At 50.5% G+C, this 16283-nt stretch overlaps 1 protein-coding gene across 1 annotated transcript in view; it reads left to right on the forward strand.

Moving 5' to 3' along the window:
- The window catches only part of TGFA (transforming growth factor alpha), a gene marked incomplete at both ends in the record, with an annotated part of 97001 nt that overhangs the window by 21049 nt on the left and 59669 nt on the right, over positions 1–16283 (forward strand). Inside the window, one exon of the mRNA XM_079720678.1 lies at positions 14022–14075. Coding sequence (XP_079576804.1) covers positions 14022–14075 — 54 coding nt within the window. The remainder of the gene's footprint in view (positions 1–14021; positions 14076–16283) is intronic.

Genomic DNA, 16283 nt, shown 5'->3' on the forward strand with positions numbered 1-16283 from the left:
AGCAGAAAGTACAGAGAGTTCCCATACGGTTCGCCTGTTATTAACAGCTTGCTTTAGTGTGGTGCATTCACTATAATTGATGAGCCAATATTGGTACATTATTATTAATGAAAGTTAATGTTTTTTAACTAAGGTTAAATGTAAACAAAAGTCCCTAGTTTACATTAAGGCTTATTCTTTGTGCATTCTATGAATTTTGACAAATGTGTGATGACATGTATCCACCAGTGTAGTATCACACAGAGTAGTTTCACTGTGTAAAAATGCTCTCTGCTTCCCCTGTTCATCTCTCTCTCCCTTGTCCCAAACCCCTGGCAACCAGTGATCTTTTCACTGTCTCCATAGTTTAGCCTTTTCCAGAATGTCATATCGTTGGAATCACACAGTCACAGTACATAGCCTTTTCCAATTGGCTTATTTCACTTAGGAATATGCATTTAAGTTTCGTTCATGTCTTTTTGTGGCTTGAGAGCTCATTTTTTATTGCTGCATAATATTCCATTGTCTGAATGTACCACAGCTTATCCATTCACCTGCTGAAGGATATCTTGGTTACTTCCAAGTTTGGGTAATTGTGAATAAAGCTGCTATAAACATTTGTGTGCAGCTTTCTGTGCGTGTGTGTGGACATAAGTTTTCAATCATTCGGGTAAATACCAAGGAGCTCGATTGCTGGACCATATGGTAAGACTATGTCTGGTTTTGTAAGAAACCACCAAACTGTCCTCCAAAGTGGCTGTACCTTTTCATCAGCTTGTTCTGGTTCCAGCACCACTTTCATTTAGAGGAGTCTGATTTTTCTGGGCAGTGCTTCGGAAATATGCTGAATATTCCAGGGATGCCACACACATTCTTCTTTCTGTCATCTTCCTCTTGCTCGAGCTAAACCATCCTAGCAGAAAACCTCCTCTTCCCTCCCTCTTTTCTTTTGCTTCGCACCTCTACCCTCCCTGCCAAAAGTCAATGAGGTAAGTAGGGGAAGGGCCGAAGCAGCGTTGGTAGGGGAGAATTACCATGCTTCCCCAGGGTTTTGTTGTCTTCCTTTAAAATGATTTAAGTTGATACTCCTAAAAGGTACGTGATGCTCTTCACCCAAAACTGTGGGGTCAGGTGTACCTTGTTCCTCACTGGTTTGTCTCCAGTCAGTAAATAAGACTCTTCCCATATGACTAAGTGCTTTGGGGGCATTCGCTGAACAGCTTTGCCATATGTGGCCAGAAGAACATACATTGGCCAAAGGGAAATACGTCAGGGACCCTAAAATCAGTGCACCAAGAGACAGTTGCCTGCCTCACCCCTCCTGCAGTTCCCTCCCTCTCCGGGCTCCCAGGAGTCTGTTTGGAGCCCCACGACCACAAATCCCTGGGAGCAGGTTTGTCGATGGCTCATCGGTCTTGTTACTTTATAGGTAGGCTTCCTATTGTGCAACCCAGATGCGTCAGGTTGTTATAGAGAGGCAGACAGATGAACGGAGAATGGAGGGCATCACTGAATGGGGAAGGGAGCATCCCAGTTTCCTGAGGGCAGGCTGACCCCACAGTCCTGCTGCCAGCTTCCCCAGACCATTAGCAAGGCTCTCTTGAGCCACCCTGTCCATTCATGTGACTGCCGGCTTGTTCCATCTCCCCTGAGTTGAGGGTGCTTCTGCCCGCGTGCCTTTGGAGAGCTGAATGACCTGTGGTTGAAGGGACTTTCCCTGCTGGGGTCCGGAATTTCTCAACAAGATGCGCTATTAGCATCTTAGGCAGGACAAAATCCTGTGCACCACAGCAGTTTAGCATCCCTGCTCTCACCCATTAAATACCAAGAGAGCCCCTCACGTCATTGTGACAATCAAAACTACCCCCCCCAAAAAAAACCAACAACCCCACCTGTTACCATATGCCCCCAGGAGGCCCTGCCAGCGATGAGAGCCCCTGGGCTAGGGGTGGTTTGGTCAGGGTCTCCTAGTTAAAAGGGGTCACTCTGAGTGCCTCTTGCCCACTCCTCGTCCGGGCCCTTCTCAGCAGCTGGTACCTGCTGTCTTCACCCACACTCTTTTTCGTCTGCTCTCCCCTCTTCCTCCTCCTGCCCTCACTTCCAGGACCCAAGGAGAAGAACTTAGACATTTTTCCAGCCTGTAGTGTGATGTGGGGTTTCAAGAACTTCGGGGTGTTTTCCCTTAACTCTTGAAAATCTAGGCTTCTGAGGATTTGTTTTCTCCATTTGAACCCTGCTTCTCAATCAGTGGTCCTCATGCAGTCAAGTGAGTTCTCCTAAGGGGTGTTCTGTGGTCAGCCCCGAGAACACAGAACACGATGGAAGCCTGACAGTGGCGATTAGCATTGGTGCAGCGCTGTCCCCTCCGTCCAACCCTCCCCCAGCCCCCAAGGCTGACGCTGCATTGATCTGAAATTCGGCCAAGTCACACTGGTATTTATCTTGGCTCAAACCCCACGCCTCGTCATGCCTTCTACAGAGGGGTCCCAGGGGTGTCCTGAGCGGAGCTGTGGGAAGGGATGAGTTTGTCATCACCCAGCTATTCACATGGAGGAAACGGGGCAGAGTTCAAGGATTGCTTATTTTTTTTACCTCCCCGCTCGTAGCCTACTTCCAAGCCACTAGCGGTGAGCGATGTGTACATAGGGCCTTGACAGAGCTGAGGGATGGGCCTGGCTTTGTTGGGGCTGCCAAGAGGCTAACTCTGCTGGGCTGAGGTCCACACAGGCAGAGCCACTGCTGACCCTGGGCCCGGAGGATGGTAATTATGGGGACACCACAAGGCCAGGGGAAGCTGGGAGGGGGCCAGTGGGCCTCCACGAAGCGGGATGGGGCTTGGTGTTTGATTTCTGCAATTCCCGGCATCTGCGGGGCCCGGGCCCTGCAGGTGGTGTCCTTGCATCTACCACTTGATCCCGGCCCTGTCTCAGGTCCACTCTCCCGCCCCTCCTTCCCTCCGGGACTCTGGGAAAGGCGAGCCTGGCCCTTGGCGCTGACACCTGTACTCCTCAAATCAGTGTCAGTCGGCTGCAACGGCACAGCTACCTGTGGCCTCGGAGCTCAGCCCTGGTAGAGCCTGTTGGTGATTCAACGGCCGGGAAACTCCGGGAGGGCTCGGCGATACTCGCCCTGCTGCCCTGCAATCCCTGGCCGGGGCCCTCGGCCAGCCAGCATGGGAGCGGGGCCTGTGGGAGAGGAAGTTTGACTCAGTCGCCAGCCCTGGTCCAGGTCTTTGATAAACCCTCAGCTCTGCTTCCTCCTAACGAGAAAGGGTGGGGCACAGATGGGAGCGAGCACAGGGCCCGCCTCGCCCAGAGGAGATGCTTTGTGCATCCTGGTTAACTGACTGTTTGGCAAAGATATTTTGGTCCTGTGTGCGTTTGCTTTGTAGGAGGGGGTCCTCTCAGACCACCGGATCAGTAGGCAGCACTGTTCTTTAAGGCTTTGACGTGGGTGGGGGTTGGGGAGAGCAGAGAGGAAGATATGTATGCAGCAGTGTGAGGGGTTGCGTCACACCTGCCGGGCCTTAGAAACAAAGGTTTCTCAACAGGGCAGCACCCACCCCCATCTGCAAGGGTCTCTGCGGATTTTTTATTTAGTCTTTTTTTTTTTTTTTTTGCATGTTTTCCAGAAGTCAGGATGAGCACGCCACCTCCTTTTATAGCTGCGTTGCTTCTCTGATGCCTGTGCATGTGGTATAAGTCTTGGGCATTTATTAGGACCTTGACTCTAAAAGAGTCCAAAGCATTTTGCACATATTCTCATTTGGCCTTTGAAGTACGGAAGGAAGATAGTAATCTGTTCTCCTAAGTCAGAGATGGTGGGAAAAGAGGTCTGGGCCTGGGGACTGCAAAGAAGTGAGGTCAGGGCAGCCTGAGGGTTTTCCAGGCAGGAGAGAGCGAGTGAGAATATTTAAGAGGCCTGGGCCAGGTGGACACATTTGGGTGGAACAAAGGACCTGAGTAGCGAGCGTGGGAGAGGCTCCCAGGACACAGGTGAGTGTGTTTGCTTCAACCGTATCTTCCTGCTTTCTCATAAAGATTTCAGGAAAAACTGACAAAATAAGTTCAGGGTGTAAAACATTTCGGGGGTCATCTTATCAGGTGACCAAACAACTCAGTGTCATCTTGGCATGATCTTGGTTCAGCAGACTTACTCCAGGCTCCGGAGAAGGGTGATGCTTCCCAGTCCTGCGTGGTCTTCTCTGTATTCTAGTGAGACTCGTTAACCAGGATTGAAAGAGAAGAGGCATTTTTATCTCAGCACCGGACTGAATGATGGTGCAGCCTGACTTCTATAATGGAGTTCAGTGTGATGGTTTCTAAGGGTTGGAAGAATTATTCCTCACAAGACGAGTACGTTGCAGATGTGAGAGAGGGGCCTTTGAGTCCCTCCCCTATTTCTGCAACCTCTAGAGCAGTCTCTGCCACGTAGTGGGTGCTCAGTAAACACTTGTTGAATGAGTGAATGCCAGGTTTCCGTGTTCTCCAACTCCACTGAAATCAGAAAAAGAACCGACACTGAGAGGTGTAGCTGGGGGAGAAGTGAGGGGGGAATTCCGGGGGGTCGGTGGGTTTTCCCACTCCCCACCTGTACACTCTCAGTACTCACCCCCCTCCAACTCTGTTTTCAAGCTGGTGACCTCTTAGAGAAATCCAGTTCAACAAGATGTATCCAAACCCTAAGTAGGTGCCAGGCATTGCACCAGGTGTGAGGGTAGAGATGAGTAGGACACCGACCTCCTGGCGGGGAGGGGTGAGACGTGAAAACTTCTTAACTACAAGGTGGGATCTAATAAGGACGGCACTGAGGAAGAAATGATTGTTTCTGACATTTGAGTGAGGATTTCAGAGGTAAATTTGTTTACAGGTAGAGGAAGGGGCTGGCCGGCTCAGAGAGCAGCATGATAGAAATGGGAACTCGCAGTCGTAGCAGCGACCACACGTTGCATGGTTGTGACGGGCCGCTCCATGTATTACACGTTTCTCCTGAGTCCCCTCACTCAGTCTTTACAGTAACCCTGTGCCGGAGACCACTATCGTTATCTCTTTTTCACAGCGGAGGAATCCGAGACTCAGGCAACTAAGCAAAGGTCACACAGCTGCGAGGACTCGAGTTGGGACCCTAGTGGCGTGAGCCCCAAGGCACCGAGCTGAGTGAGGACGGGTCGTGTGCAGGGAAGGGGGACAGGGCCAGGCGGCTGGTGCCTAACAGGAGCAGGTGGGAGGAGCCAGATGGAAATGGGGTTGGGGACCAGGCTATGCACCTGAAGTCTCTGCTTGGGACTTCCTGGCTGGGGGAGGGGGCTCTGTGAGCAGGCTTTCCAGGGAAGGAGTCTGATGGCCCAGAAGTGCTCTGGAAGCTCACTTCTGCCAGCAGGAGCAAAGGTAAAAAAGGTAAAAAAGCTGTTGTCAGGAAAACCAGTCAGGCAACTATTGTGATAGCCCAGGAGAGATGATGAGACTGAACTGGGGCAGTGGCGATGCAGGGGGATGGATAAGGTGGAGGCAGGACGTGTAGGAGACCTTGGCTTGGATACCGGGTAAAGGAGAGGCAGGGGTCGATGACAGCTGTCGGGTCTTCAGCCCCACCTGGTACGAAGGAAGGGGAGTGGAACGGTCGGGAGACAGGGGTGTTTATTTTGGAACACGACATTTGAGGTACACGCCTCTGGAGAGGGGTCAGGATTGGAGGTGGTGCGTGGGACCTGGAAGCGGGCAAGTGTCTATGGGAACATGGGGTTTGTGTGTTGGCTTCAGCAGCCCATACTCATCTGCCTTCGATATAGTATGGAAGAGTCCATTTTCCTCCCACTCTGCATACACCATTTTATTTGATTTAATCCTTGCAGTAGTCACGTGAGGAAGTGTTATCCTTATTTATGGATGAGGACACAGAGGCTCAGCGAAGTTAGATAACTTAGCCAAGGTCCCACAGCTTAGTGGCAGAGCCAGGATTTGAACAGAGACCTGACAGCAAGGCTCCTTTCTGCTCTGCCATAATAGACCCTGAATCAGGAATAGAAAATGGTACAGGGTTGCAGTGCAGGCACCCATCTGCCTGTCTCTTTCACCTCCCCATCCTGCAGGTTCATTCTGAATACTTGAGGTTTTCCCATCCACAGATATATGGACAATACCCATGAGCATTCAGGTAACCCTGGCTTATTTTCCACAATGTCATAGTTATGAGGTATTGCCTTAGATGCATCAAGTTGGGCTTTGCTGCTTATGGCCACCCAGGGGTCATTAGGAAGGGTCCCAAGCTCACTGACCCAAGAGCATTCCTCATGGACTATAAGCTTGGAATATATCATCAAGCCAGTGTCAAGACTGCACTGAAGGGCTTCCCTGGTGGCGCAGTGTTTAAGAATCCACCTGAATGCAGGAGACACGGGTTCGAGCCCTGGTCCGGGAGGATCCCACATGCCGCGGAGCAACTAAGCCCGTGCACCACAACTACTGAGCCTGTGCTCTAGAGCCCACGAGCCACAACTACTGAAGCCCGCATACCTGGAGCCTGTGTTCCGCAACAAGAGAAGCCACCGCAATGAGAAGCCTGCACACCGCATCGAGGAGTAGCCTGCGCTCTCTGCAACTAGAGAAAGCCCATGCACAACAACAAAGACCCAACGCAGCCAAAAATAAATTAATTAATTAAAAATAAAAAAAGACTGCATTGAAAATATAGAAATGAAAAGTGTCCTTTTAGGTTGTGGTTTTCGGATCTCTCCCATCTTCTGATATTTGATGGAAGTGCCATGCTAAATTGAAAGACAAAATTACTGTAAACCGAGCACACTCACTGAGATAAGCACACACAGCCTGCATCTTGCCTGATTCTTGTTCAAGGCTAGGGATCCACCTACAAAGCACTGGAATGAGGCCAAGTATGTCCCCACCCCCCTTCCCCAGATAGATGATTGAAGAAGATGCACAGCCCCATATTGTCTCAGAAGTTAAGGACTGAGCTGATCTTCTGGCCCAACTCTGTCATTTAAACGTAAGGAGCCCAAGATTGAGAGGTGAAGGGACTTGCTGAAGGTGACACCATTCACGAATGACCCTAGTCTCTGGACCCCTTGGTAGCCTGCATATCCCAGTACATCTGGCTTAGATCCAGGAGAAGAGGAGGAGGTGGACTTTTCTAGCGTGTCTGTGTTCTTTGGCTGCACTTCATAGGGTTAGGGAAAGCATAGGGGGGCCAGCTGGGCCCTGTAACATGAGCCTGCAGTGTCTTTCACTTACAAGCTGGGTGACCTTGGGCAGGTGACTTCATCTCCTGTACCTCCACTTTCTCACCTCTGAAATGGGAGCACAAATAGTGCCTACTTCCTAGGACTGGCTTTGAGTATTGAATGAGATGATGCAGGGCATGTCATAAGTGCTCAAATATTGCTGCTATTATTGTTAATACCGCTATCAGCCACAATAATAATTATGGCTGAACCGTGTGAGGAGGGAGCTCAGAAGACCAATCAGGCGCTGGTGGTCTTCCCTCTACCACCCGCCTCTGACATACACATGTCTTCTCAGTTCATGTGTCCAATGTGGGGCTGTTTGGGCACAGGGTCAGAACCTCACTTGGGTGGGTTTGTAACTGAGAGCTGCCCTCTCCCTGCAGAGCTGGTTTCTTTGCTCCGTGTGTCTGGACTCGCCACCTGAAACACAGCACTAACCATTGCAAATAATTCCTCGATAAGACTCTCCTTGGGTAGCAGAATCCAATCTGTGTTTGAAAGCAGAGTTCCAGATGCTGGGGCGGTGAAAGAAAGAGCCCTCTGTGCCACGAGCCCGTCGGCCTAAGGTGATTCATTCCCGAGTCACATATTTCTGAACCCTCCTTGCCTTCCCCTGAGCTGTCCTAATCCCGTCTGGCCAGTTCCTCCACAAATTCCTCTGCTGCTTTGCCTGCCATCCTCTGAAGCCAGTGTAACTGGCGTCTCTGTAAGTAGGCGCACTTGTGAACTGTCGCCTCTTCCTTGGAGAGAAATGCTGCACTGGGGTGAGGGGATGCCTCGTGGCTGCTTTCGACCATATGGCATTTATGGATATTCTCGAAGGCGGGGCAGCCCGGGCCTCCTGGTCCTACCAGCTTCCCTCCTTGTCCCTGCCTGCAGTGTGTTCCCGTTTTCTTTCTTCCAAATCAGTTCTGACCCTGAAGCCAGCATCTTCACCTGGCTGTCAAACCTCTTGCATTGAAAAATACTGATAAAGTCACACAATATTGCAGTTTTTGCTATGCAGTTAAAAATCCTGCCATATTTGCAGATAAAATTCAGATGCTGGAATATAATTCAGAAGAAAAGATACCTTAGAACCTGGTACCAGAAGATACCAGCAGGCCCTGGGTTCCCCGTGACCCATTTCCATATATTTTTGTGCCCTATATGGCTGTCCATGAGTGTCACCTGAAGACCTCATGCTGAGATGCAGGATTCTCACCTTCTAGGTACCACCCTCACTTCCAGAGCTCCTGTTCTGTCCCTTAGGACCCCGCGACCCCAAGCATGACAGGAGAGGAAAGGGGATCCTGGCTACCCTCCAAACACCCACACCCCCTTCTGCCCCCTCACCTGATTCCTGCCCTTCTGCATTAGCACTTTCTCCATAGGCCTTTGCTCGCCATCTCTAAATCCAAGGCATCCTTTTTTTTTTTTTTACATCTTTATTGGAGTATAATTGCTTTACAATGGTGTGTTAGTTTCTGCTTTATAACAAAGTGAATCAGCTATACATACACATATATCTCCTTATCTCTTCCCTCTTGCGTCTCCCTCCCACCCTCCCTATCCCACCCCTCTAGGTGGTCACAAAGCACCGAGCTGATCTCCCTGTGCTATGCAGCTGCTTCCCACTAGCTGTCTATTTTACATTTGGTAGTGTATATATGTCCATGCCACTCTCTCACTTCATCCCAGCTTACCCTTCCCCCTCCCTGTGTACTCAAGTCCATTCTCTAGTAGGTCTGGGTCTTTATTCCCATTCTGCCCCTAGGTTCTTCATGACCTTTTTTAAGATTCCATATATATGTGTTAGCATATGGTATTTGTTTTTCTCTTTCTGACTTACTTCACTCTGTATGACAGACTCTAGGTCCATCCACCTCACTACAGATAACTCAATTTCGTTTCTTTTTATGGCTGAGTAATATTCCATTGTATATAAGTGCCACATCTTCTTTATCCATTCATCTGTTGATGGACCCTTAGGTTGCTTCCACGTCCTGGCTATTGTAAATAGAGCTGCAGTGAACATTGGGATACATGTCTCTTTTTGAATTACGGTTTTCTCAGGGTATATGCCCAGTAATGGGATTGCTGTGTCGTATGGTAGTTCTATTTTTAGTTTTTTAAGGAATTTCCAGACTGTTCTCCATAGTGGCTGTATCAGTTTACATTCCCACTAACAGTGCAAGAGGGTTCCCTTTTCTCCACACCCTCTCCAGCATTTACTGTTTGTAGACTTTTTGATGATGGCCATTCTGACTGGTATGAGGTGATAACCTCATTGTAATTTTGATTTGCATTTCTCTAATGATTAGGATTAAAGACGTAAATGTAAGGCCAGACACTATAAAACTCTTAGAGGAAAACATAGGCAGAATACTCTATGACATAAATCACAGCAAGATCCTTTTTGACCCACCTCCTAGAGAAATGAAAATAAAAACAAAAATAAACAAATGGGACCTAATGAAACCTAAAAGCTTTTGCACAGCAAAGGAAACCATAAACAAGATGAAAAGACAGCCCTCAGAATGTGAGGAAGTATTTGCAAATGAAGCAACTGACAAAGGATTAATCTCCAAAATTTACAAGCAGCTCATGCAGCTCAATATCAAAAAAACAACCCAATCCAAAAATGGGCAGAAGACCTAAATAGGCATTTCTCCAAAGAAGATATACAGATTGCCAACAAACACATGAAAGAATGCTCAACATCACTAATCATTAGAGAAATGCAAATCAAAACTACAATGAGGTATCATCTCACACCAGTCAGAATGGCCATCACCAGAACAGCTGATTTACACAGTGGAGTAGGTAGGAGCAAATACTGGCTGTAGCAGAGGCCAGAGCAGGGCATGGTCAACTCTGCTGGGGTGACTGGGGGGCCTGAGGGTGCTTCTTCCAGGCCAGGGCACTAGAGCTGAATGTCCACAGAGGAGGCGAGGCAGTCAGTAGGCCAACAGGTGATGGGTGGAGGGTGTCCCGTGCTGAAGGCGCAGCCAGGTCCCAGTCCCGTGCCTGAGTGAAGGCGTGCATGGAGGGGGCACCCTGCTCTGTGGCCTGGGGGTGGGGAGTGCCCAGCATCCATCAGCAGCAGTTCCCATTGGCCCAGAGGTGGGTGGGCTTCACAATGGCCCCGTCCTGTGAGCTCACCAGATAAGTAGGCTAGCCTTTCTCTTGACGTTCTTCCTGTTGGAAACATCTGTCTGCATTCCAAACAGCTGAATTATAAGCACTGCAGCCCTTATCCTTCCTGGAGGGCAGCCTGGGTTCCCACTCTACCCCAAGGAACGGGGTCCGCCTTTCATAAGGTCTTTCTTCCGTTGCATGTGGTTTTCCCCTCACCACCACCCCCTTTTCTTTTTAAAGTTCACAGTGCAGGGATTCCCCTCTTTGGAGCTATTTAAACAGAAATGGGTTGCTGGCAGGAAGAGCCTAGAAGGGATTCCTGGCCCAGAGGGAGGCTGGCTGGGTGGCCCTGCGGCAGGCGAGGTCTGGCTTTGAACCTCAGGTGAGAGACACCTGTGGCTGCCAAGCCTCCGTCTGGAGTGTGTGTCGTCTCCCCGGAGCTGCTGACTGTGGCATTGTCCCCGGGCCTGTACTGTCCCCATCCAGGTGCTCCAGGGAAGGACTTCCTTTGCTTCTGATGAGCCTCGGAGCCTGCCAAGTCCACATGTTTCTGGAAGGCCTGTGCACAGCCCGGGGGTGGGGGCTGGCAGTCTGGGCAGCTGGGCTTACGAATACTGGTCTGTAGGGAGTCTGGACGGTCACACGCTTGCCCCTTCTCGGCAGACCTTGCTCGTAGTGGGGGAATTGGAGGCAGTGGGAGTATCCCAAGAGGTAACTGATGTAGCCTCTGGAAAAGACGGATCAACCTGGAGGCTAAGCCTGCTGAATCTGTTGTCTGGACTGATTTGGGGGTTGTAACTGGTAAACACACACCTTCCAGTGTGTCATGACAGGCTATGGTCAGAAGGACTGGTGTTTGGGGTGGTAATTAAACACTGCCTTGGGCACAGGAGTTGGACAGACTTGAATTTGAATTTGGCTGCAGGAGCTTGGGCAAACTTCTCAGCCTCTCTAAGCTTCAGTTTCCTCATCTGTAAAACCGGGTGTTTCCATGGGCTGGACCAGAAGGCAGGGAGGCCAGGAGGTGCCCTGTATCATGGCTTATCGTGAGGACTAAATAAGATAATGCATGTAAAAGCCGGGTGGTGGGCCTGAGAGTGGCACCTGTCCAATAAGGGGTATCCACCCACGTGAGAACAGAAAGAGGCCTGACCCTGTCGTTTTGGTCTGGGACCCTCTTAGGGAGCCCACCACGTAGTGAAGGGAAAGCAGAGGCCTCACCTCCCATCACAGGGCCTCAACTGAAGCTGTGCCTGAATGGAGATTGCAGAGAGAGCCCAGGGCACTATAACGTTTTTCCATGGGAATGTGAGGGTATAGAAAGGAACTATTCTTCTCCTGTTGCTCAAATTATGAATAAAAACCCAGTGCCTTTCATCGGTGGAACATGGTGGTTTTGTAAACTCTAATTTAGTTCCCAAGACATCTTTGCAAGTTGGCAGCTGAGGGCTCCCAGGTAAGGAGCAGAGGGGGCAAGAGGACTCACCCCGAGTCTGCGGGAGCCCCCCACACACACACACCCTGCAGGCTGGTGAGCACCTCTGTCCTGGCTAGAGTTGGACAGTATTCGCTTTCTTGTTCTGGTCTTGCTTAAGCAGAGGTCACCGTGGAGCCCAGGAACTATACTGACTGACAGGATATGGGGCCGGGCAGGGAGATGGGAAGGTAATTCATTCGTTCAGGGACAGTTTGTGACAGGCCATTGGCACTTTCTGTCGAGAGGTATGCAAAGCATCCCTGAGTCGTTCCTTTTGGGACCACAGGTCATGGGCCACCTTTGGCCCAGAGTGCTTTGTGGTGGTGTCAGCAAAATCAGATTGTGACAGGTCCCCAGCTGACAGTGAGAAACCTCTAAGGCTTTTTCTGGCTTTGGTAGGAAAGCCTCGTTTTAACGCTTGGTGTGCAGATTACAAACTGGGCCTTTTAGATATGTCCAGGGGAACCCTAAGACCATGCTTCCAAAGTTAGTGTCTATTGAGCAGCAAGAAAGAATTGCACGAGGCAGATGTGTGATTTTACTAACTCTCTCCTTGTCCCCCACCATCAACTGGTCTCCCCCAGCCCAACTCCAGCACAAATGTCTGGTTCAACACTCTGTAGGAGTATTTGGGAAATCCATGCCAAGCCTGCAGTAAAAGCGGTCTGAAGTTTTTGAGCTGTTTCTCATGTCAGAGGCCTAAAGGAGAGTCATGAGCAGATTGCCACATCTGTTCCAAGCGTGTTTCTCCCTTGAGAGTCAAGGGCTGGTGCATCTACACTCTGAGGGACAGGAGAAAGGAGCCCTCACAGCCTGCAGGGCGGGGGGCGAGCTGGTCCTGAGCATTGGGGTAGGAGTCACAGCGCAGAAGTTTGCCTGTTTTCTCTGCCGCCTCTGGGCTAACCTGCAGGCGGCTCAGCCTGTTAGCATGGCCACCACGGCGTCTTTTTGCAGTTTGGTTTTAGGAAGTCATTCTAACTTAGTTCATGCTGATTGCACAACTCAGAGAGGTTCCTTTTTCATCAGAATTTTGCTGTTCTGTTTCCTGAAACCTCTGGTACTGTAACATGCTGGCATATAAGGTCATCTGCTGGCAGGGGCAGTTTCACAGGTGGTCACAGGATCTCCTGCTCAGGTGGGCCCTGGGCTTGGGGGCTAACGCCGCTGCCGCTGTACAGCTGCAGTCTTGAAATTCTTAACAGTTTTCTCTTTGCATTTGTATCTTGTAAATGAAGTTCAATGGGGCTGTGGGGTGTGCACCGGGGAGGACTTGGGCCTCGCCTCCTGTGGTCCCACCTACCGTCACCCCCCTGCCTCCCCTGGGTGGGTTCTCACCCCTGCCACCTGGGGCCTGGACACAAGGAAGGCTTGGGTGAGGTGTGCACACCCCACGGCATCCCGAGCAGGGCATGGTGGTAGCTGCCCCATCCTGGGCTGGCAGCCCCACTGCGCTTCTGTGGATGGCTGACTCCCCTCCCCCCGTCCAGGTTGCCAGGGTGGATATTGCAACAGCCTCGTGGGTCACCTGCCCACCTTGGGTTGGGGCGACTGGTTTCTGGAAGAAGAAACCCCTGACTAGGCTCCCCTGCCCCCAGCTGGGTCGCACACATCCATCCCGCCGCTGGGGGAGGGGAAACGCGGCAGGCCGGGGCCACGTGTGCACTTGTGCACTTGTGCACTGTCGCAGGGGCCCAGGGTGCCTCTGAGGAGCTGTGCTCACCCTGCAAGTCTCCTCATACCCCAAAGAGGGCAAGACCAGAAAGAGCAAATAAGAAACGTCATGACATGCTCAACAGTGTGTAAGCACTTAAAGCCCCCGAACTGGACACTGAAAGACGGTTAAGATAGTAACTTCTATGTATGTTTGACCACAATAAAAATATTTATAAGGTGTTTTTAAAAAGACAGAAACAAGAAACATCATGACAAGTGGAGACAGAGAGACCAGGAAAGGAAGGGAAAAGCTTGATATTTTAGTAACTTCGAGTGCCCATTAGATAGGCACTTTTTCCCTGCTTTTTGGACAGAGGGTCCAGTGGGTCCCACGTCTTCACTTTGCACTGAGTTCCCCAAAGTATGTCACCAAGCCTGCCTTTGGCCACCTTGTGAAACTACCAACTCTCCCTTGCGAGGGCCCACTGTGGAAGCCTGAGAACGTGGGCTGCTGGCCAGACTCTCACCTGTCCTCTCTGCTTCCCCTCACAGGTCTTCTGTTGGCTGTGTGCCAGGCCCTGGAGAACAGTACGTCCGCTCTGAGTGGTGAGTCCCGTCCCCTTGGTGCGGGGTGGTGTGCGGAGCGTTGCACGGCGGCAGACCCTGGCTGCCTTGTGGAGCCTGAGCTCTGAGCACAGCTGTCCGCTGCATCCTCTCTGTCCTCTGTCCCAGGGGCCCAGGGAGCGCTCCTGGGGGGTCTTAACTGCTGGCCTCAGGGCTCGCCCTCTCCCTTCTCTGATCACACAGTCACTGTGGGCAGGGGTGCCGGAAAGCAGAGCCTGCACGACCCACAAGCTGGGAACCATCACGTCATCTAAAGAAGAACCCAGATTCCTAAACCCTCTTGTCTCCTTCTGCCTGGTGATTTTGTTTAGTTATTTTCCAGTTTATCTTTTGACATTTGTAGTCATATTTCCCTGGTTTCGTTTGCAAGATCCTCGATCAACAGATTGGAAAGTTGGGAAACGTGGGAGGCAAACCATTCACGGGCAGAGGATCACAGAAGGCATCGGCTTTTAGCATTTGTCCATGTGCGCTAATATTTTTATACAGTTAGTTGGGAAACGTGGGAGGCAAACCATTCACGGGCAGAGGATCACAGAAGGCATCGGCTTTTAGCATTTGTCCATGTGCACTAATATTTTTATACAGTTAGTCATGATGGGGAAACTATTTGGATTCCTGCTTTTTAAATTCAAGGTTTGGAGTTGTGCGTTTTTCCATGTTGCTAGAAAGTCTTGAAATTTATCCTTTTAAAATGTCATGATGTTCCATTAAAACGGGCATATGTGGTTTAATTAGGCATTTCCCATGGGATATTTGTGTCGCCTCCAGTTTAAATTATAATGCTACATCTTGATGCCTAGAAGGTGTTTCCTTCTTCTGGATTCTTTCCTTAGGACATATCTCCAGGAGCAAGGATAAATATATTTATGAACCTTTTAACAAGTTGCCAAATAGCTTTCCAAGTGAATCGTGCTGATTTCTACGCCAGCAATGCGTGAGTCTGCCAGTTTCACTGTTCCCTCGTTGACATGGAGTATGCTCCCATCTGTTTTGCAGTGGCCCCTGCTGTGTTTCCCTAGTTACCTCACGGAGGTGCCTGGGCAGGAGGTGGTCCTATGCATTCATAAATTCTCTAACCAACCACACAGTGTCCCTGGAACTTGGCTCTTCTCTTCTTCCAGACCTTTCCATCCAAACACAGTGGAGGTGATGCTGCCACTCCCACTGAGTACCAGTCTCCTCTTGGAGCTGTTATTCTTTTTTTTTTTTTTTTTTTTTTTTGCGGTACGCAGGCCTCTCCCGTTGCGGAGCACAGGCTCTGGACGCGCAGGCCCCGCGGCCATGGCTCACGGGCCCAGCCGCTCCGCGGCATGTGGGATCTTCCCGGACCGGGGCACGAACCCGTGTCCCTTGCATCGGCAGGCTGACTCCCAACCACTGCGCCACCAGGGAAGCCCCAAGGAGATGTTATCCTTGATGCACTTGAACCATTAAGGTGTCCAAGCCACTTGGTGGCCCATGTTGCCACAGATGCCTTTCTTCCTCTGTGTTATTCTTTTCTGGGACTCAGGGTAGAAGGATCTGTCCCTCCCAAAGCAGTTCTTTTAGAGTCCAGGGTCTGCCAGAGTTTCCATGAAGTAGTTCTTTCACGTTTTAATTACTTCCCCCATCACAAAGGGCTCAGATATGCTATATAGGGAGGGGGAGATAGCTTTGTGACTCCCCCATGCTGTTTTCAGAACTGCCCCACCCGCCGTCCTGGGATGCATTTACCCGCCAGATGCATCTCCAGCCCCTCCTGGTCCTCACTGTAGGACATGGCAGGCCAAGAGCCGGGGTCTCCACTAAGTCACTTGTAGGTGACAGTTTGTGGTGATGGCAAATGTTGATGCTACCTCCATGGGGATGCGTACTCCTGGTTATTTTATCCCCTCCTCCCATTGCATCCATTTGTACAAGAAAGGCCTAGGGGATGTCGTACCTCAGCCAGTCCCCTCAGAGGCCTGGCATGGCTCCTGCTGAGGCCCTTTGTGGTTTCACAGGCTCTTCTGGGTAGAAATGGGAAAACCTGTGACACTTATCCAGAAAATGACTGTCCTTGCTGCAGTAGTGACCAACCTCTCTTCCATCTTTCCTTTCTGGACTTGCTTCTGTGAGATAGTCTCAGGTCCTTGTTGATATCAGAGGCATACTCTCCCTCATGATGATGTATGTTCAGAAAACAGTAGTTGTGTCATGCCCTTTTGC

The sequence above is a fragment of the Hyperoodon ampullatus genome, assembly GCF_949752795.1.
Source record: "Hyperoodon ampullatus genome assembly, chromosome: 15".
Lineage (NCBI taxonomy): Eukaryota > Metazoa > Chordata > Mammalia > Artiodactyla > Ziphiidae > Hyperoodon > Hyperoodon ampullatus.